The sequence below is a fragment of the Salmo trutta genome, unplaced genomic scaffold (assembly GCF_901001165.1).
Source record: "Salmo trutta unplaced genomic scaffold, fSalTru1.1, whole genome shotgun sequence".
Lineage (NCBI taxonomy): Eukaryota > Metazoa > Chordata > Actinopteri > Salmoniformes > Salmonidae > Salmo > Salmo trutta.
In genome coordinates, this window is record NW_021822469.1 from 149,321 (window position 1) to 166,223 (window position 16,903).

General features: G+C 39.9%; 1 protein-coding gene across 1 annotated transcript in view; it reads left to right on the forward strand.

Annotated features, from left to right (window-relative positions):
- The window catches only part of homer2 (homer scaffold protein 2), a gene marked incomplete in the record, with an annotated part of 92,757 nt that overhangs the window by 48,889 nt on the left and 26,965 nt on the right, over window positions 1–16,903 (forward strand). Inside the window, 1 exon segment of the mRNA XM_029743969.1 lies at window positions 2,047–2,139. Within this exon segment, the coding sequence (XP_029599829.1) occupies window positions 2,047–2,139 (93 nt within the window).

Sequence of the window (16,903 nt, forward strand, 5' to 3'; positions counted from 1 at the left end):
CAACACAAAGCCGTTCCGTCACTACCGGCAACATAAAGCCGTTCCGTCACTACCGGCAACATAAAGCCGTTCCGTCACTACCGGCAACATAAAGCCGTTCCGTCACTACCGGCAACATAAAGCCGCTCCGTCACTACCGGCAACATAAAGCCGCTCCGTCACTACCATAAAGCCGTTCCGTCACTACCGGCAACAAAGCCGTTCCGTCACTACGCAACAAAGCCGTTCCGTCACTACCGGCAACACAAAGCCGTTCCGTCACTACCGGCAACACAAAGCCGTTCCGTCACTACCGGCAACATAAAGCCGTTCCGTCACTACCGGCAACATAAAGCCGTTCCGTCACTACCGGCAACATAAAGCCGTTCCGTCACTACCGGCAACATAAAGCCGTTCCGTCACTACCGGCAACATAAAGCCGTTCCGTCACTACCGGCAACATAAAGCCGTTCCGTCACTACCGGCAACATAAAGCCGTTCCGTCACTACCGGCAACACAAAGCCGTTCCGTCACTACCGGCAACACAAAGCCGTTCCGTCACTACCGGCAACACAAAGCCGTTCCGTCACTACCGGCAACATAAAGCCGTTCCGTCACTTCCGGCAACATAAAGCCGCTCCGTCACTACCGGCAACATAAAGCCGTTCCGTCACTACCGTAAAGCCGTTCCGTCACTACCGGCAACACAAAGCCGTTCCGTCACTACCGGCAACACAAAGCCGTTCCGTCACTACCGGCAACACAAAGCCGTTCCGTCACTACCGGCAACACAAAGCCGTTCCGTCACTACCGGCAACACAAAGCCGTTCCGTCACTACCGGCAACATAAAGCCGTTCCGTCACTACCGGCAACACAAAGCCGTTCCGTCACTACCGGCAACACAAAGCCGTTCCGTCACTACCGGCAACACAAAGCCGTTCCGTCACTACCGGCAACACAAAGCCGTTCCGTCACTACCGGCAACATAAAGCCGCTCCGTCACTACCGGCAACATAAAGCCGTTCCGTCACTACCGGCAACATAAAGCCGTTCCGTCACTACCGTAAAGCCGTTCCGTCACTACCGGCAACACAAAGCCGTTCCGTCACTACCGGCAACACAAAGCCGTTCCGTCACTACCGGCAACATAAAGCCGTTCCGTCACTACCGGCAACACAAAGCCGTTCCATCACTACCGGCAACACAAAGCCGTTCCGTCACTACCGGCAACATAAAGCCGTTCCGTCACTACCAGCAACATAAAGCCGTTCCGTCACTACCGTAAAGCCGTTCCGTCACTACCGGCAACATAAAGCCGTTCCGTCACTACCGGCAACACAAAGCCGTTCCGTCACTACCGGCAACACAAAGCCGTTCCGTCACTACCGGCAACATAAAGCCGTTCCGTCACTACCGGCAACATAAAGCCGTTCCGTCACTACCGGCAACATAAAGCCGTTCCGTCACTCCCGGCAACATAAAGCCGTTCCGTCACTACCGGCAACATAAAGCCGTTCCGTCACTACCGGCAACATAAAGCCGTTCCGTCACTACCGCTGTGTTTGTATTGTACCTGTCTGTGTGTTTCTTTGGTCCAGTATTTGTTGTTGTTGTTGTTTGGGAACCACCTTGGATATGAGATGATTAATTATCTCATGGGATTTTATCCTTCACATATTTTACAATGAATAAATATTAGATAGTCTAGTTTGTCTCTCTGTCCCTGAGCTCATCATGTCAGAGTAACTCACCTCATCTACACCATGGTTACATCCCAAATGGCACCCGATTCCCTCTATAGTGCACTACTTTTGACTAAGGCCTATAGGGCCAATGGTGCACTACTTTTGACTAAGGCCTATAGGGCCAATGGTGCACTACTTTTGACTAAGGCCTATAGGGCCAATGGTGCACTACTTTTGATCAGGTTCCATTTGGGACATGTGATTACATCATCATTAAGCGACACACACATCGCTTGTATCCAGTGATGTGTTTTTATATTTTAATTTGAACTTGTATTAATCAATCTTTTTCTTTGTTTATTTTTCTCATCTTGTTTCAGTTTGCTGAGAAGTTCCAGGAAGTGAAGGAAGCAGCGAAGCTAGCCAGGGACAAGTCACAGGAGAAGATGGAGACATCGAGTAACAATTCCCAGGTAACATACGGGCACACACACAGAGGCACGCACACAGACACATGGTCACACACACATGCACAAACACACACACACCGATAATAACATGTGAGGAAGCGGTGAATTGCACACACACACACGGTCAGTAGCACACATACACACGCATGTGCACAGATACATACATACAGTTGAAGTCGGAAGTATACATACACTTATGTTGGAGTCATTAAAACTTGTTTTTCAATCACTCCACAAATTTCTTGTTAACAAACTATAGTTTTGGCAAGTCAGTTAGGACATCTACTTTGTGCATGAGTAATTTTTCAAACAATTGTTTACAGACAGATTATTTCACTTATAATTCACTGTATAACAATTCCAGTGGGTCAGAAGTTTACATACACTAAGTTGACTGTGCCTTTAAACAGCTTGGAAAATTCCAGAAAATGATGTCATGGCTTTAGAAGCTTCTGATAGGCTAATTGACATCATTTGAGTCAATTGGAGGTGTACCTGTGGATGTATTTCAAGGCCTACCTTCAAACTCAGTGACTCTTTGCTTGACATCATGGCTGATTTCTTTTGATTTTCCCAAGACCTATAGACCTCCACAAGTCTGGTTCATCCTTGGGAGCAATTTCCAAATGCCTGAAGGTACCACGTTCATCTGTACAAACAATAGTACGCAAGTATAAACACCATGGGTCCACGCAGCCGTCATACCGCTCAGGAAGGAGACGTGTTCTGTCTCCTAGAGATGAATGTACTTTGGTGCGAAAAGTGCAAATTAATCCCAGAACAACAGCAAAGGACCTTGTGAAGATGCTGGAGGAAACGGGTACAAAAGTATCTATATCCACAGTTTAACGAGTCCTATATCGACATAACCTGAAAGGCCGCTCAGCAAGGAAGAAGCCACTGCTCTAAAACTGCCATAAAAAAGACAGACTACGGTTTGCAACTGCACATGGGGACAAAGACCGTACTTTTTAGAGAAACGTCCTCTGGTCTGATGAAACAAAAATATAACTGTTTGGTCATAATGACCATCGTTATGTTTGAAGGAACAAGGGGGAGACTTGCAAGCCGAAGACCACAATCCCAACCGTGAAGCACGGGGGTGACAGCATCATGTTGTGGGGGGGCTGCAAGAGGGACTGGTGCACTTCACAAAATAGATGGCATCCTGAGGTAGGAAAATTATGTTGATATATTGAAGCAACATCTCAAGACATCAGTCAGGAAGATAAAGCTTGGTCGCAAATGGGTCTTCCAAATGGACAATGACCCCAAGCATACTTCCAAAGTTGTGGTAAAATGGCTTAAGGAAAACAAAGTCAAGGTATTGGAGTGGCCATCACAAAGCCCTGACCTCAGTCCCATAGAACATTTGTGGGCAGAACTGAAAAAGCGTGCGTGAGCAAGGAGGCCTACAAACCTGACTCAGTTACACCAGCTCTGTCAGGAGGAATGGGACAAAATTCACCCAACTTATTGTGGGAAGCTTGCGCAAGGCTTTCTAAAACGTTTGACCCAAGTTAAACAATTTAAAGGCAATGCCACCAAATACTAATTGAGTGTATGTAAACTTCTGACCCACTGGGAATGTGATGAAAGACATAAAAGCTGAAATAAATCATTCTCTCTACTATTATTCTGACATTTCACATTCTTAAAATAAAATGGTGATCCTAACTGACCCAAGACAGGGAATTTTTACTCGGATTAAATGTCAAGAATTGTGAAAACTGAGTTTAAATGTATTTGGCTAAGGTGTATATAAACTTCTGACTTCAACTGTACATACACACACTCAGTAATGAGTGACTCGATGTAGTAAGGTGATACTTGGGGTGTGGGGGTCAAAGGTGACAGGGAGTCAGTTATCATCTGCCAGCCGCCAAACAGACACATAATCTACCCTGGGAGGGAGGGAGAGAGGCTGTAATGTGACGGGTCAGAGCTGTAAAAAGTCTGCTGGATGTGTTACATAATATCTCATCAACAGCCTGAGGACAGTATTTTGACTGCCAGTTCTATTCTAACATGTCATCTCATTAGTATTCTGACTGCCAGTTCTATTCTAACATGTCATCCATCTCATTAGTATTCTGACTGTCAGTTCTATTCTAACGTGTCATCTCATTAGTATTCTGACTGTCAGTTCTATTCTAACGTGTCATCTCATTAGTATTCTGACTGTCAGTTCTATTCTAACGTGTCATCTCATTAGTATTCTGACTGTCAGTTCTATTCTAACGTGTCATCTCATTAGTATTCTGACTGTCAGTTCTATTCTAACGTGTCATCTCATTAGTATTCTGACTGCCAGTTCTATTCTAACATGTCATCCATCTCATTAGTATTCTGACTGCCAGTTCTATTCTAACATGTCATCCATCTCATTAGTATTCTGACTGTCAGTTCTATTCTAACATGTCATCTCATTAGTATTCTGACTGTCAGTTCTATTCTAACGTGTCATCTCATTAGTATTCTGACTGTCAGTTCTATTCTAACATGTCATCTCATTAGTATTCTGACTGCCAGTTCTATTCTAACATGTCATCTCATTAGTATTCTGACTGCCAGTTCTATTCTAACATGTCATCCATCTCATTAGTATTCTGACTGCCAGTTCTATTCTAACATGTCATCCATCTCATTAGTATTCTGACTGTCAGTTCTATTGTAACATGTCATCTCATTAGTATTCTGACTGCCAGTTCTATTCTAACATGTCATCTCATTAGTATTCTGACTGCCAGTTCTATTCTAACATGTCATCCATCTCATTAGTATTCTGACTGCCAGTTCTATTCTAACATGTCATCCATCTCATTAGTATTCTGACTGTCAGTTCTATTGTAACATGTCATCTCATTAGTATTCTGACTGCCAGTTCTATTCTAACATGTCATCTCATTAGTATTCTGACTGCCAGTTCTATTCTAACATGTCATCCATCTCATTAGTATTCTGACTGTCAGTTCTATTCTAACATGTCATCCATCTCATTAGTATTCTGACTGTCAGTTCAATTCTAACATGTCATCTCATTAGTATTCTGACTGCCAGTTCTATTCTAACATGTCATCCATCTCATTAGTATTCTGACTGTCAGTTCTATTCTAACATGTCATCCATCTCATTAGTATTCTGACTGCCAGGTCTATTCTAACATGTCATCTCATTAGTATTCTGACTGCCAGTTCTATTCTAACATGTCATCCATCTCATTAGTATTCTGACTGTCAGTTCTATTCTAACATGTCATCTCATTAGTATTCTGACTGTGTAAGCTCCATATTTAAGCCCCTAAACTCTCTGGATGTATTGGTTTGAGGCCCAAATGGAACCCTATCCACTATGTAGTACACTACTTTTGACCAGAGCCCATGACAACCGTAGCATGTGTTCTCTTTATTTAGTCAGACATCAGATCGTTTAATCACGTTCATATTCAGAGGAAACTGGACTCTTTTACTCTCCATTTATTAGATAAAGTTGAATAGGCTTTTTAATTTGCATAGATAATTATTTAATATGTGCTGTACTGGGCTGTAATGATAATATCTTCCTTCATTAATTAGCAGTAGTTGATTGTTTTTGGATTTATAATCTCTCTTCAACAGAGCTAAGTAAACATAACTGGTACCTTTTAGAATCTGTGGGGAAGGAATGGGAATGCGTGGGCTAACGAGCAGCAGTAGTTCCTGTGTTTGGGTTTTTCATCACTGGTTATTTGGACAAATCACGATTTCGCACGTGTTAGCATCTTTCAAATTTCGGAAGGGGACTTTCGGCCCATAATTTGTTGAGAGAGGGTGGAACTCCTCGTTGTAGCATCTCTTAATCCCCTCAGCTATGGACCCAGAAATGAGACGAGCAGCTAACCAATTACGTGAGACTTTAGTTCTGGGTTAACCGAGATGGTTGTATTCATTAATATATTGCTGGTTTACCTGATAAAACCCTTGCAACACATGGCACAGAGAGGAGAGGATGGCTCTGTCCTAAATAGCACCCTATTCCATATATAGTGCACTACTTTTGACCAGAGCCAAACTCAAGTGAACACTTATTGGAGATTCTGGAGCGCTGCCTGAGACAGTGTTTTCCACCACCATTAACACCCTATTAAGACACTTTATGTTGGTGTTTCCTTTATTTTGGTGGTAACCAATATGTGTCCCAAATGGCTCCCTATTGGCCCTGGTCAAAAGTAGTGCGCTATATAGGGAATAGAATGCCATTCGGGATGCAGGAGGTGGTTTGAGAGGTGTTTTTCTAGCCTCTCACCCAGACAGCCTTAGCCTGCCAGGTCTGCTCAGTACTGTCTAACTGTTACTATATATGTGTCCCAAATGGAACCCTATTCCCCATAGATCCTGGTCTAAAGTAGTGCACTATATAAGGAATAGGGTGCCATTTGGGATGTAGACGACGGTGTTTCAGAGCTGTTCAGTACTAACTAGCTGTTACTATATCTACATGGTGTTTCAGAGCTGTTCAGTACTAACTAGCTGTTACTATATCTACATGGTGTTTCAGAGCTGTTCAGTACTAACTAGATGTTACTATCTGACTGTTACTATAACTACATGGTGTTTCAGAGCTGTTCAGTACTAACTAGCTGTTACTATATCTACATGGTGTTTCAGAGCTGTTCAGTACTAACTAGATGTTACTATAACTACATGGTGTTTCAGAGCTGTTCAGTACTAACTAGCTGTTACTATCTGACTGTTACTATAGCTACATGGTGTTTCAGAGCTGTTCAGTACTATCTAGCTGTTACTATAACTACATGGTGTTTCAGAGCTGTTCAGTACTAACTAGCTGTTACTATAACTACATGGTGTTTCAGAGCTGTTCAGTACTAACTAGCTGTTTCAGAGCTGTTCAGTACTAACTAGCTGTTACTATAACTACATGGTGTTTCAGAGCTGTTCAGTACTAACTAGCTGTTACTATAACTACATGGTGTTTCAGAGCTGTTTAGTACTAACTAGCTGTTACTATAACTACATGGTGTTTCAGAGCTGTTCAGTACTAACTAGCTGTTACTATCTGACTGTTACTATAACTACATGGTGTTTCAGAGCTGTTCAGTACTAACTAGCTGTTACTATAACTACATGGTGTTTCAGAGCTGTTCAGTACTAACTAGCTGTTACTATAACTACATGGTGTTTCAGAGCTGTTCAGTACTAACTAGCTGTTACTATAACTACATGGTGTTTCAGAGCTGTTCAGTACTAACTAGCTGTTACTATCTGACTGTTACTATAACTACATGGTGTTTCAGAGCTGTTCAGTACTAACGAGCTGTTGCTATAACTACATGGTGTTTCAGAGCTGTTCAGTACTAACTAGCTGTTACTATAACTACATGGTGTTTCAGAGCTGTTCAGTACTAACTAGCTGTTACTATCTGACTGTTACTATAACTACATGGTGTTTCAGAGCTGTTCAGTACTAACTAGCTGTTTCAGAGCTGTTCAGTACTAACTAGCTGTTACTATCTGACTGTTACTATAACTAAATGGTGTTTCAGAGCTGTTCAGTACCAACTAGCTGTTACTATAACTACATGGTGTTTCAGAGCTGTTCAGTACTAACTAGCTGTTACTATCTGACTGTTTCTATAACAACATGGTGTTTCAGAGCTGTTCAGTACTAACTAGAGGTTACTATATCTACATGGTGTTTCAGAGCTGTTCAGTACTAACTAGCTGTTACTATAACTACATGGTGTTTCAGAGCTGTTCAGTACCAACTAGCTGTTACTATAACTACATGGTGTTTCAGAGCTGTTCAGTACTAACTAGATGTTACTATCTGACTGTTACTATAACTACATGGTGTTTCAGAGCTGTTCAGTACTAACTAGCTGTTACTATATCTACATGGTGTTTCAGAGCTGTTCAGTACTAACTAGATGTTACTATAACTACATGGTGTTTCAGAGCTGTTCAGTACTAACTAGCTGTTACTATCTGACTGTTACTATAACTACATGGTGTTTCAGAGCTGTTCAGTACTAACTAGCTGTTACTATCTGACTGTTACTATAGCTACATGGTGTTTCAGAGCTGTTCAGTACTATCTAGCTGTTACTATAACTACATGGTGTTTCAGAGCTGTTCAGTACTAACTAGCTGTTACTATAACTACATGGTGTTTCAGAGCTGTTCAGTACTAACTAGCTGTTACTATAACTACATGGTGTTTCAGAGCTGTTCAGTACTAACTAGCTGTTACGATCTGACTGTTACTATATCTACATGGTGTTTCAGAGCTGTTCAGTACTAACTAGCTGTTACTATAGCTACATGGTGTTTCAGAGCTGTTCAGTACTAACTAGCTGTTACTATAACTACATGGTGTTTCAGAGCTGTTCAGTACTAACTAGCTGTTACGATCTGACTGTTACTATAACTACATGGTGTTTCAGAGCTGTTCAGTACTAACTATCTGTTACTATATCTACATGGTGTTTCAGAGCTGTTCAGTACTAACTAGCTGTTACTATCTGACTGTTACTATAAATACATGGTGTTTCAGAGCTGTTCAGTACTAACTAGCTGTTTCAGAGCTGTTCAGTACTAACTAGCTGTTACTATAACTACATGGTGTTTCAGAGCTGTTCAGTACTAACTAGCTGTTACTATAACTACATGGTGTTTCAGAGCTGTTTAGTACTAACTAGCTGTTACTATAACTACATGGTGTTTCAGAGCTGTTCAGTACTAACTAGCTGTTACTATCTGACTGTTACTATAACTACATGGTGTTTCAGAGCTGTTCAGTACTAACTAGCTGTTACTATAACTACATGGTGTTTCAGAGCTGTTCAGTACTAACTAGCTGTTACTATAACTACATGGTGTTTCAGAGCTGTTCAGTACTAACTAGCTGTTACTATAACTACATGGTGTTTCAGAGCTGTTCAGTACTAACTAGCTGTTACTATAACTACATGGTGTTTCAGAGCTGTTCAGTACTAACTAGCTGTTACTATCTGACTGTTACTATAACTACATGGTGTTTCAGAGCTGTTCAGTACTAACTAGCTGTTACTATCTGACTTACTATAACTACATGGTGTTTCAGAGCTGTTCAGTACTAACTAGCTGTTACTATCTGACTTACTATAACTACATGGTGTTTCAGAGCTGTTCAGTACTAACTAGCTGTTACTATAACTACATGGTGTTTCAGAGCTGTTCAGTACTAACTAGAGGTTACTATATCTACATGGTGTTTCAGAGCTGTTCAGTACTAACTAGCTGTTACTATCTGACTGTTACTATAACTACATGGTGTTTCAGAGCTGTTCAGTACTAACTAGCTGTTACTATAACTACATGGTGTTTCAGAGCTGTTCAGTACTAACTAGCTGTTACTATCTGACTGTTACTATAACTACATGGTGTTTCAGAGATGTTCAGTAGTAACTGGCTGTTTCAGAGCTGTTCAGTGCTAACTAGCTGTTACTATCTGACTGTTACTATAACTACATGGTGTTTCAGAGCTGTTCAGTACTAACTAGCTGTTACTATCTGACTTACTATAACTACATGGTGTTTCAGAGCTGTTCAGTACTAACTAGCTGTTACTATAACTACATGGTGTTTCAGAGCTGTTTAGTACTAACTAGCTGTTACTATCTGACTGTTACTATAACTTCATGGTGTTTCAGAGCTGCTCAGTACTAACTAGCTGTTACTACCTGACTGTTCCTATAACTACACGGTGTTTCAGAGCTGTTCAGTACTAACTAGCTGTTACTACAACTACATGGTGTTTCAGAGCTGTTCAGTACTAACTAGCTGTTACTATCTTACTGTTGCTATAACTACATGGTGTTTCAGAGCTTTTCAGTACTAACTAGCTGTTACTATAACTACATGGTGTTTCAGAGCTGTTCAGTGCTAACTACCTGTTACTATAACTACATGGTGTTTCAGAGCTGTTCAGTACTAACTAGCTGTTACTATAACTACATGGTGTTTCAGAGCTGTTCAGTACTAACTAGCTGTTACTATAACTACATGGTGTTTCAGAGCTGTTCAGTACTAACTAGCTGTTACTATATCTACATGGTGTTTCAGAGCTGTTCAGTACTAACTAGCTGTTACTATCTGACTGTTACTATAACTACATGGTGTTTCAGAGCTGTTCAGTACTAACTAGCTGTTACTATCTGACTGTTACTATAACTACATGGTGTTTCAGAGCTGTTCAGTACTAACTAGCTGTTACTATCTGACTTACTATAACTACATGGTGTTTCAGAGGTGTTCAGTACTAACTAGCTGTTACTATAACTACATGGTGTTTCAGAGCTGTTTAGTACTAACTAGCTGTTACTATCTGACTGTTACTATAACTTCATGGTGTTTCAGAGCTGCTCAGTACTAACTAGCTGTTACTACCTGACTGTTCCTATAACTACATGGTGTTTCAGAGCTGTTCAGGACTAACTAGCTGTTACTATAACTACATGGTGTTTCAGAGCTGTTCAGTACTAACTAGCTGTTACTATCTGACTGTTACTATAACTCCATGGTGTTTCAGAGCTGTTCAGTACTAACTAGCTGTTACTATAACTACATGATGTTTCAGAGCTGTTCAGTACTAACTAGCTGTTACTATAACTACATGGTGTTTCAGAGCTGTTCAGTACTAACTAGCTGTTACTATCTTACTGTTGCTATAACTACATGGTGTTTCAGAGCTGTTCAGTACTAACTAGCTGTTACTATAACTACATGGTGTTTCATAGCTGTTCAGTGCTAACTACCTGTTACTATAACTACATGGTGTTTCAGAGCTGTTCAGTACTAACTAGCTGTTACTATAACTACATGGTGTTTCAGAGCTGTTCAGTACTAACTAGCTGTTACTATCTGACTGTTACTATAACTTCATGGTGTTTCAGAGCTGCTCAGTACTAACTAGCTGTTACTACCTGACTGTTCCTATAACTACATGGTGTTTCAGAGCTGTTCAGTACTAACTAGCTGTTACTACAACTACATGGTGTTTCAGAGCTGTTCAGTACTAACTAGCTGTTACTATCTTACTGTTGCTATAACTACATGGTGTTTCAGAGCTGTTCAGTACTAACTAGCTGTTACTATAACTACATGGTGTTTCAGAGCTGTTCAGTGCTAACTACCTGTTACTATAACTACATGGTGTTTCAGAGCTGTTCAGTACTAACTAGCTGTTACTATAACTACATGGTGTTTCAGAGCTGTTCAGTACTAACTAGCTGTTACTATAACTACATGGTGTTTCAGAGCTGTTCAGTACTAACTAGCTGTTACTATCTTACTGTTGCTATAACTACATGGTGTTTCAGAGCTGTTCAGTACTAACTAGCTGTTACTATAACTACATGGTGTTTCAGAGCTGTTCAGTACTAACTAGCTGTTACTATCTGACTTACTATAACTACATGGTGTTTCAGAGCTGTTCAGTACTAACTAGCTGTTACTATATCTACATGGTGTTTCAGAGCTGTTCAGTACTAACTAGCTGTTACTATCTGACTGTTACTATAACTACATGGTGTTTCAGAGCTGTTCAGTACTAACTAGCTGTTACTATCTGACTGTTACTATAACTACATGGTGTTTCAGAGCTGTTCAGTACTAACTAGCTGTTACTATCTGACTTACTATAACTACATGGTGTTTCAGAGGTGTTCAGTACTAACTAGCTGTTACTATAACTACATGGTGTTTCAGAGCTGTTTAGTACTAACTAGCTGTTACTATCTGACTGTTACTATAACTTCATGGTGTTTCAGAGCTGCTCAGTACTAACTAGCTGTTACTACCTGACTGTTCCTATAACTACATGGTGTTTCAGAGCTGTTCAGGACTAACTAGCTGTTACTATAACTACATAGTGTTTCAAAGCTGTTCAGTACTAACTAGCTGTTGCTATAACTACATGGTGTTTCAGAGCTGTTCAGTACTAACTAGCTGTTACTATAACTACATGGTGTTTCAGAGCTGTTCAGTACTAACTAGCTGTTACTATAACTACATGGTGTTTCAGAGCTGTTCAGTACTAACTAGCTGTTACTATCTGACTGTTACTATAACTACATGGTGTTTCAGAGCTGTTCAGTACTAACTAGCTGTTACTATAACTACATGGTGTTTCAGAGCTGTTCAGTACTAACTTGCTGTTACTATCTGACTGTTACTATAACTACATGGTGTTTCAGAGCTGTTCAGTACTAACTAGCTGTTACTATCTGACTGTTACTATAACTACATGGTGTTTCAGAGCTGTTCAGTACTAACTAGCTGTTACTATAACTACATAGTGTTTCAAAGCTGTTCAGTACTAACTAGCTGTTACTATAACTACATGGTGTTTCAGAGCTGTTCAGTACTAACTAGCTGTTACTATAACTACGTGGTGTTTCAGAGCTGTTCAGTACTAACTAGCTGTTACTATCTGACTGTTACTATAACTACATGGTGTTTCAGAGCTGTTCAGTACTAACTAGCTGTTACTATAGCTACATGGTGTTTCAGAGCTGTTCAGTACTAACTAGCTGTTACTATCTGACTGTTACTATAACTACATGGTGTTTCAGAGCTGTTCAGTACTACCTAGCTGTTACTATAACTACATGGTGTTTCAGAGCTGTTCAGTACTAACTAGCTGTTACTATAACTACATGGTGTTTCAGAGCTGTTCAGTACTAACTAGCTGTTACTATAACTACATGGTGTTTCAGAGCTGTTCAGTACTAACTAGCTGTTACTATAACTACATGGTGTTTCAGAGCTGTTCAGTACTAACTAGCTGTTACTATCTTACTGTTGCTATAACTACATGGTGTTTCAGAGCTGTTCAGTACTAACTAGCTGTTACTATAACTACATGGTGTTTCAGAGCTGTTCAGTACTAACTAGCTGTTACTATCTGACTTACTATAACTACATGGTGTTTCAGAGCTGTTCAGTACCAACTAGCTGTTACTATAACTACATGGTGTTTCAAAGCTGTTCAGTACTAACTAGCTGTTACTATAACTACATGGTGTTTCAGAGCATTTCAGTACTAACTAGCTGTTACTTTAACTACATGGTGTTTCAGAGCTGTTCAGTACTAACTAGCTGTTACTATCTGACTGTTACTATAACTACATGGTGTTTCAGAGCTGTTCAGTACTAACTAGCTGTTACTATCTTACTGTTGCTATAACTACATGGTGTTTCAGAGCTGTTCAGTACTAACTAGCTGTTACTATAACTACATGGTGTTTCAGAGCTGTTCAGTACTAACTAGCTGTTACTATCTGACTGTTACTATAACTCCATGGTGTTTCAGAGCTGTTCAGTACTAACTAACTGTTACTATAACTACATGATGTTTCAGAGCTGTTCAGTACTAACTAGCTGTTACTATAACTACATGGTGTTTCAGAGCTGTTCAGTACTAACTATCTGTTACTATCTTACTGTTGCTATAACTACATGGTGTTTCAGAGCTGTTCAGTACTAACTAGCTGTTACTATAACTACATGGTGTTTCAGAGCTGTTCAGTGCTAACTACCTGTTACTATAACTACATGGTGTTTCAGAGCTGTTCAGTACTAACTAGCTGTTACTATAACTACATGGTGTTTCAGAGCTGTTCAGTACTAACTAGCTGTTACTATCTGACTGTTACTATAACTACATGGTGTTTCAGAGCTGTTCAGTACTAACTAGCTGTTACTATCTTACTGTTGCTATAACTACATGGTGTTTCAGAGCTTTTCAGTACTAACTAGCTGTTACTATAACTACATGGTGTTTCAGAGCTGTTCAGTACTAACTAGCTGTTACTATCTGACTTACTATAACTACATGGTGTTTCAGAGCTGTTCAGTACTAACTAGCTGTTACTATAACTACATGGTGTTTCAGAGCTGTTTAGTACTAACTAGCTGTTACTATCTGACTGTTACTATAACTTCATGGTGTTTCAGAGCTGCTCAGTACTAACTAGCTGTTACTACCTGACTGTTCCTATAACTACATGGTGTTTCAGAGCTGTTCAGTACTAACTAGCTGTTACTACAACTACATGGTGTTTCAGAGCTGTTCAGTACTAACTAGCTGTTACTATCTTACTGTTGCTATAACTACATGGTGTTTCAGAGCTGTTCAGTACTAACTAGCTGTTACTATAACTACATGGTGTTTTCAGAGCTGTTCAGTGCTAACTACCTGTTACTATAACTACATGGTGTTTCAGAGCTGTTCAGTACTAACTAGCTGTTACTATAACTACATGGTGTTTCAGAGCTGTTCAGTACTAACTAGCTGTTACTATAACTACATGGTGTTTCAGAGCTGTTCAGTACTAACTAGCTGTTACTATCTTACTGTTGCTATAACTACATGGTGTTTCAGAGCTGTTCAGTACTAACTAGCTGTTACTATAACTACATGGTGTTTCAGAGCTGTTCAGTACTAACTAGCTGTTACTATCTGACTTACTATAACTACATGGTGTTTCAGAGCTGTTCAGTACTAACTAGCTGTTACTATATCTACATGGTGTTTCAGAGCTGTTCAGTACTAACTAGCTGTTACTATCTGACTGTTACTATAACTACATGGTGTTTCAGAGCTGTTCAGTACTAACTAGCTGTTACTATCTGACTGTTACTATAACTACATGGTGTTTCAGAGCTGTTCAGTACTAACTAGCTGTTACTATAACTACATGGTGTTTCAGAGCTGTTTAGTACTAACTAGCTGTTACTATCTGACTGTTACTATAACTTCATGGTGTTTCAGAGCTGCTCAGTACTAACTAGCTGTTACTACCTGACTGTTCCTATAACTACATGGTGTTTCAGAGCTGTTCAGTACTAACTAGCTGTTACTATAACTACATGGTGTTTCAGAGCTGTTCAGTACTAACTAGCTTTTACTGTAACTACATGGTGTTTCAGAGCTGTTCAGGACTAACTAGCTGTTACTATAACTACATAGTGTTTCAAAGCTGTTCAGTACTAACTAGCTGTTGCTATAACTACATGGTGTTTCAGAGCTGTTCAGTACTAACTAGCTGTTACTATCTGACTGTTACTATAACTACATGGTGTTTCAGAGCTGTTCAGTACTAACTAGCTGTTACTATAACTACATGGTGTTTCAGAGCTGTTCAGTACTAACTAGCTGTTACTATAACTACATGGTGTTTCAGAGCTGTTCAGTACTAACTAGCTGTTACTATAACTACGTGGTGTTTCAGAGCTGTTCAGTACTAACTAGCTGTTACTATCTGACTGTTACTATAACTACATGGTGTTTCAGAGCTGTTCAGTACTAACTAGCTGTTACTATAGCTACATGGTGTTTCAGAGCTGTTCAGTACTAACTAGCTGTTACTATCTGACTGTTACTATAACTACATGGTGTTTCAGAGCTGTTCAGTACTACCTAGCTGTTACTATAACTACATGGTGTTTCAGAGCTGTTCAGTACTAACTAGCTGTTACTATAACTACATGGTGTTTCAGAGCTGTTCAGTACTAACTAGCTGTTACTATAACTACATGGTGTTTCAAAGCTGTTCAGTACTAACTAGCTGTTACTATCTGACTGTTACTATATCTACATGGTGTTTCAGAGCTGTTCAGTACTAACTAGCTGTTACTATCTGACTGTTACTATAACTACATGGTGTTTCAGAGCTGTTCAGTATTAACTACATGTTTCAGAGCTGTTCAGTACTAACTAGCTGTTACTATAACTACATGGTGTTTCAGAGCTGTTCAGTACTAACTAGCTGTTACTATAACTACATGGTGTTTCAGAGCTGTTCAGTACTAACTAGCTGTTACTATAACTACATGGTGTTTCAGAGCTGTTTATTACTAACTAGCTGTTACTATAACTACATGGTGTTTCGAGCTGTTCAGGACTAACTAGCTGTTACTATCTGACTGTTACTATAACTACATGGTGTTTCAGAGCTGTTCAGTACTAACTAGCTGTTACTATAACTACATGGTGTTTCAGAGCTGTTCAGTACTAACTAGCTGTTACTATAACTACATGGTGTTTCAGAGCTGTTCAGTACTAACTAGCTGTTACTATAGCTACATGGTGTTTCAGAGCTGCTCAGTACTAACTAGCTGTTACTACCTGACTGTTACTATAACTACATGGTGTTTCAGAGCTGTTCAGTACTAACTAGCTGTTACTATAACTACATGGTGTTCAGAGCTGTTCAGTACTAACTAGCTGTTACTGTAACTACATGGTGTTTCAGAGCTGTTCAGGCTAACTAGCTGTTACTATAACTACATAGGTTTCAAAAGCTGTTCAGTACTAACTAGCTGTTGCTATAAACTACATGGTGGTTTCAGAGCTGTTCAGTACTAACTAGCTGTTACTATCTGACTGTTACTATAACTACATGGTGTTTCAGAGCTGTTCAGTACTAACTAGCTGTTACTATAACTACATGGTGTTTCAGAGCTGTTCAGTACTAACTAGCTGTTACTATAATACATGGTGTTTCAGAGCTGTTCAGTAATAACTAGCTGTTACTATAACTACATGGTGTTTCAGAGTGTTCAGTACTAACTAGTGTACTATCTGACTGTTACTATAACTACCATGGTGTTTCAGAGCTGTTCAGTACTAACTAGCTGTTACTATAACTTCATGGAGTTTCAGAGCTGTTCAGTACTAACTTGCTGTTACTATCTGATGTTACTATAACTACATGGTGTTTCAG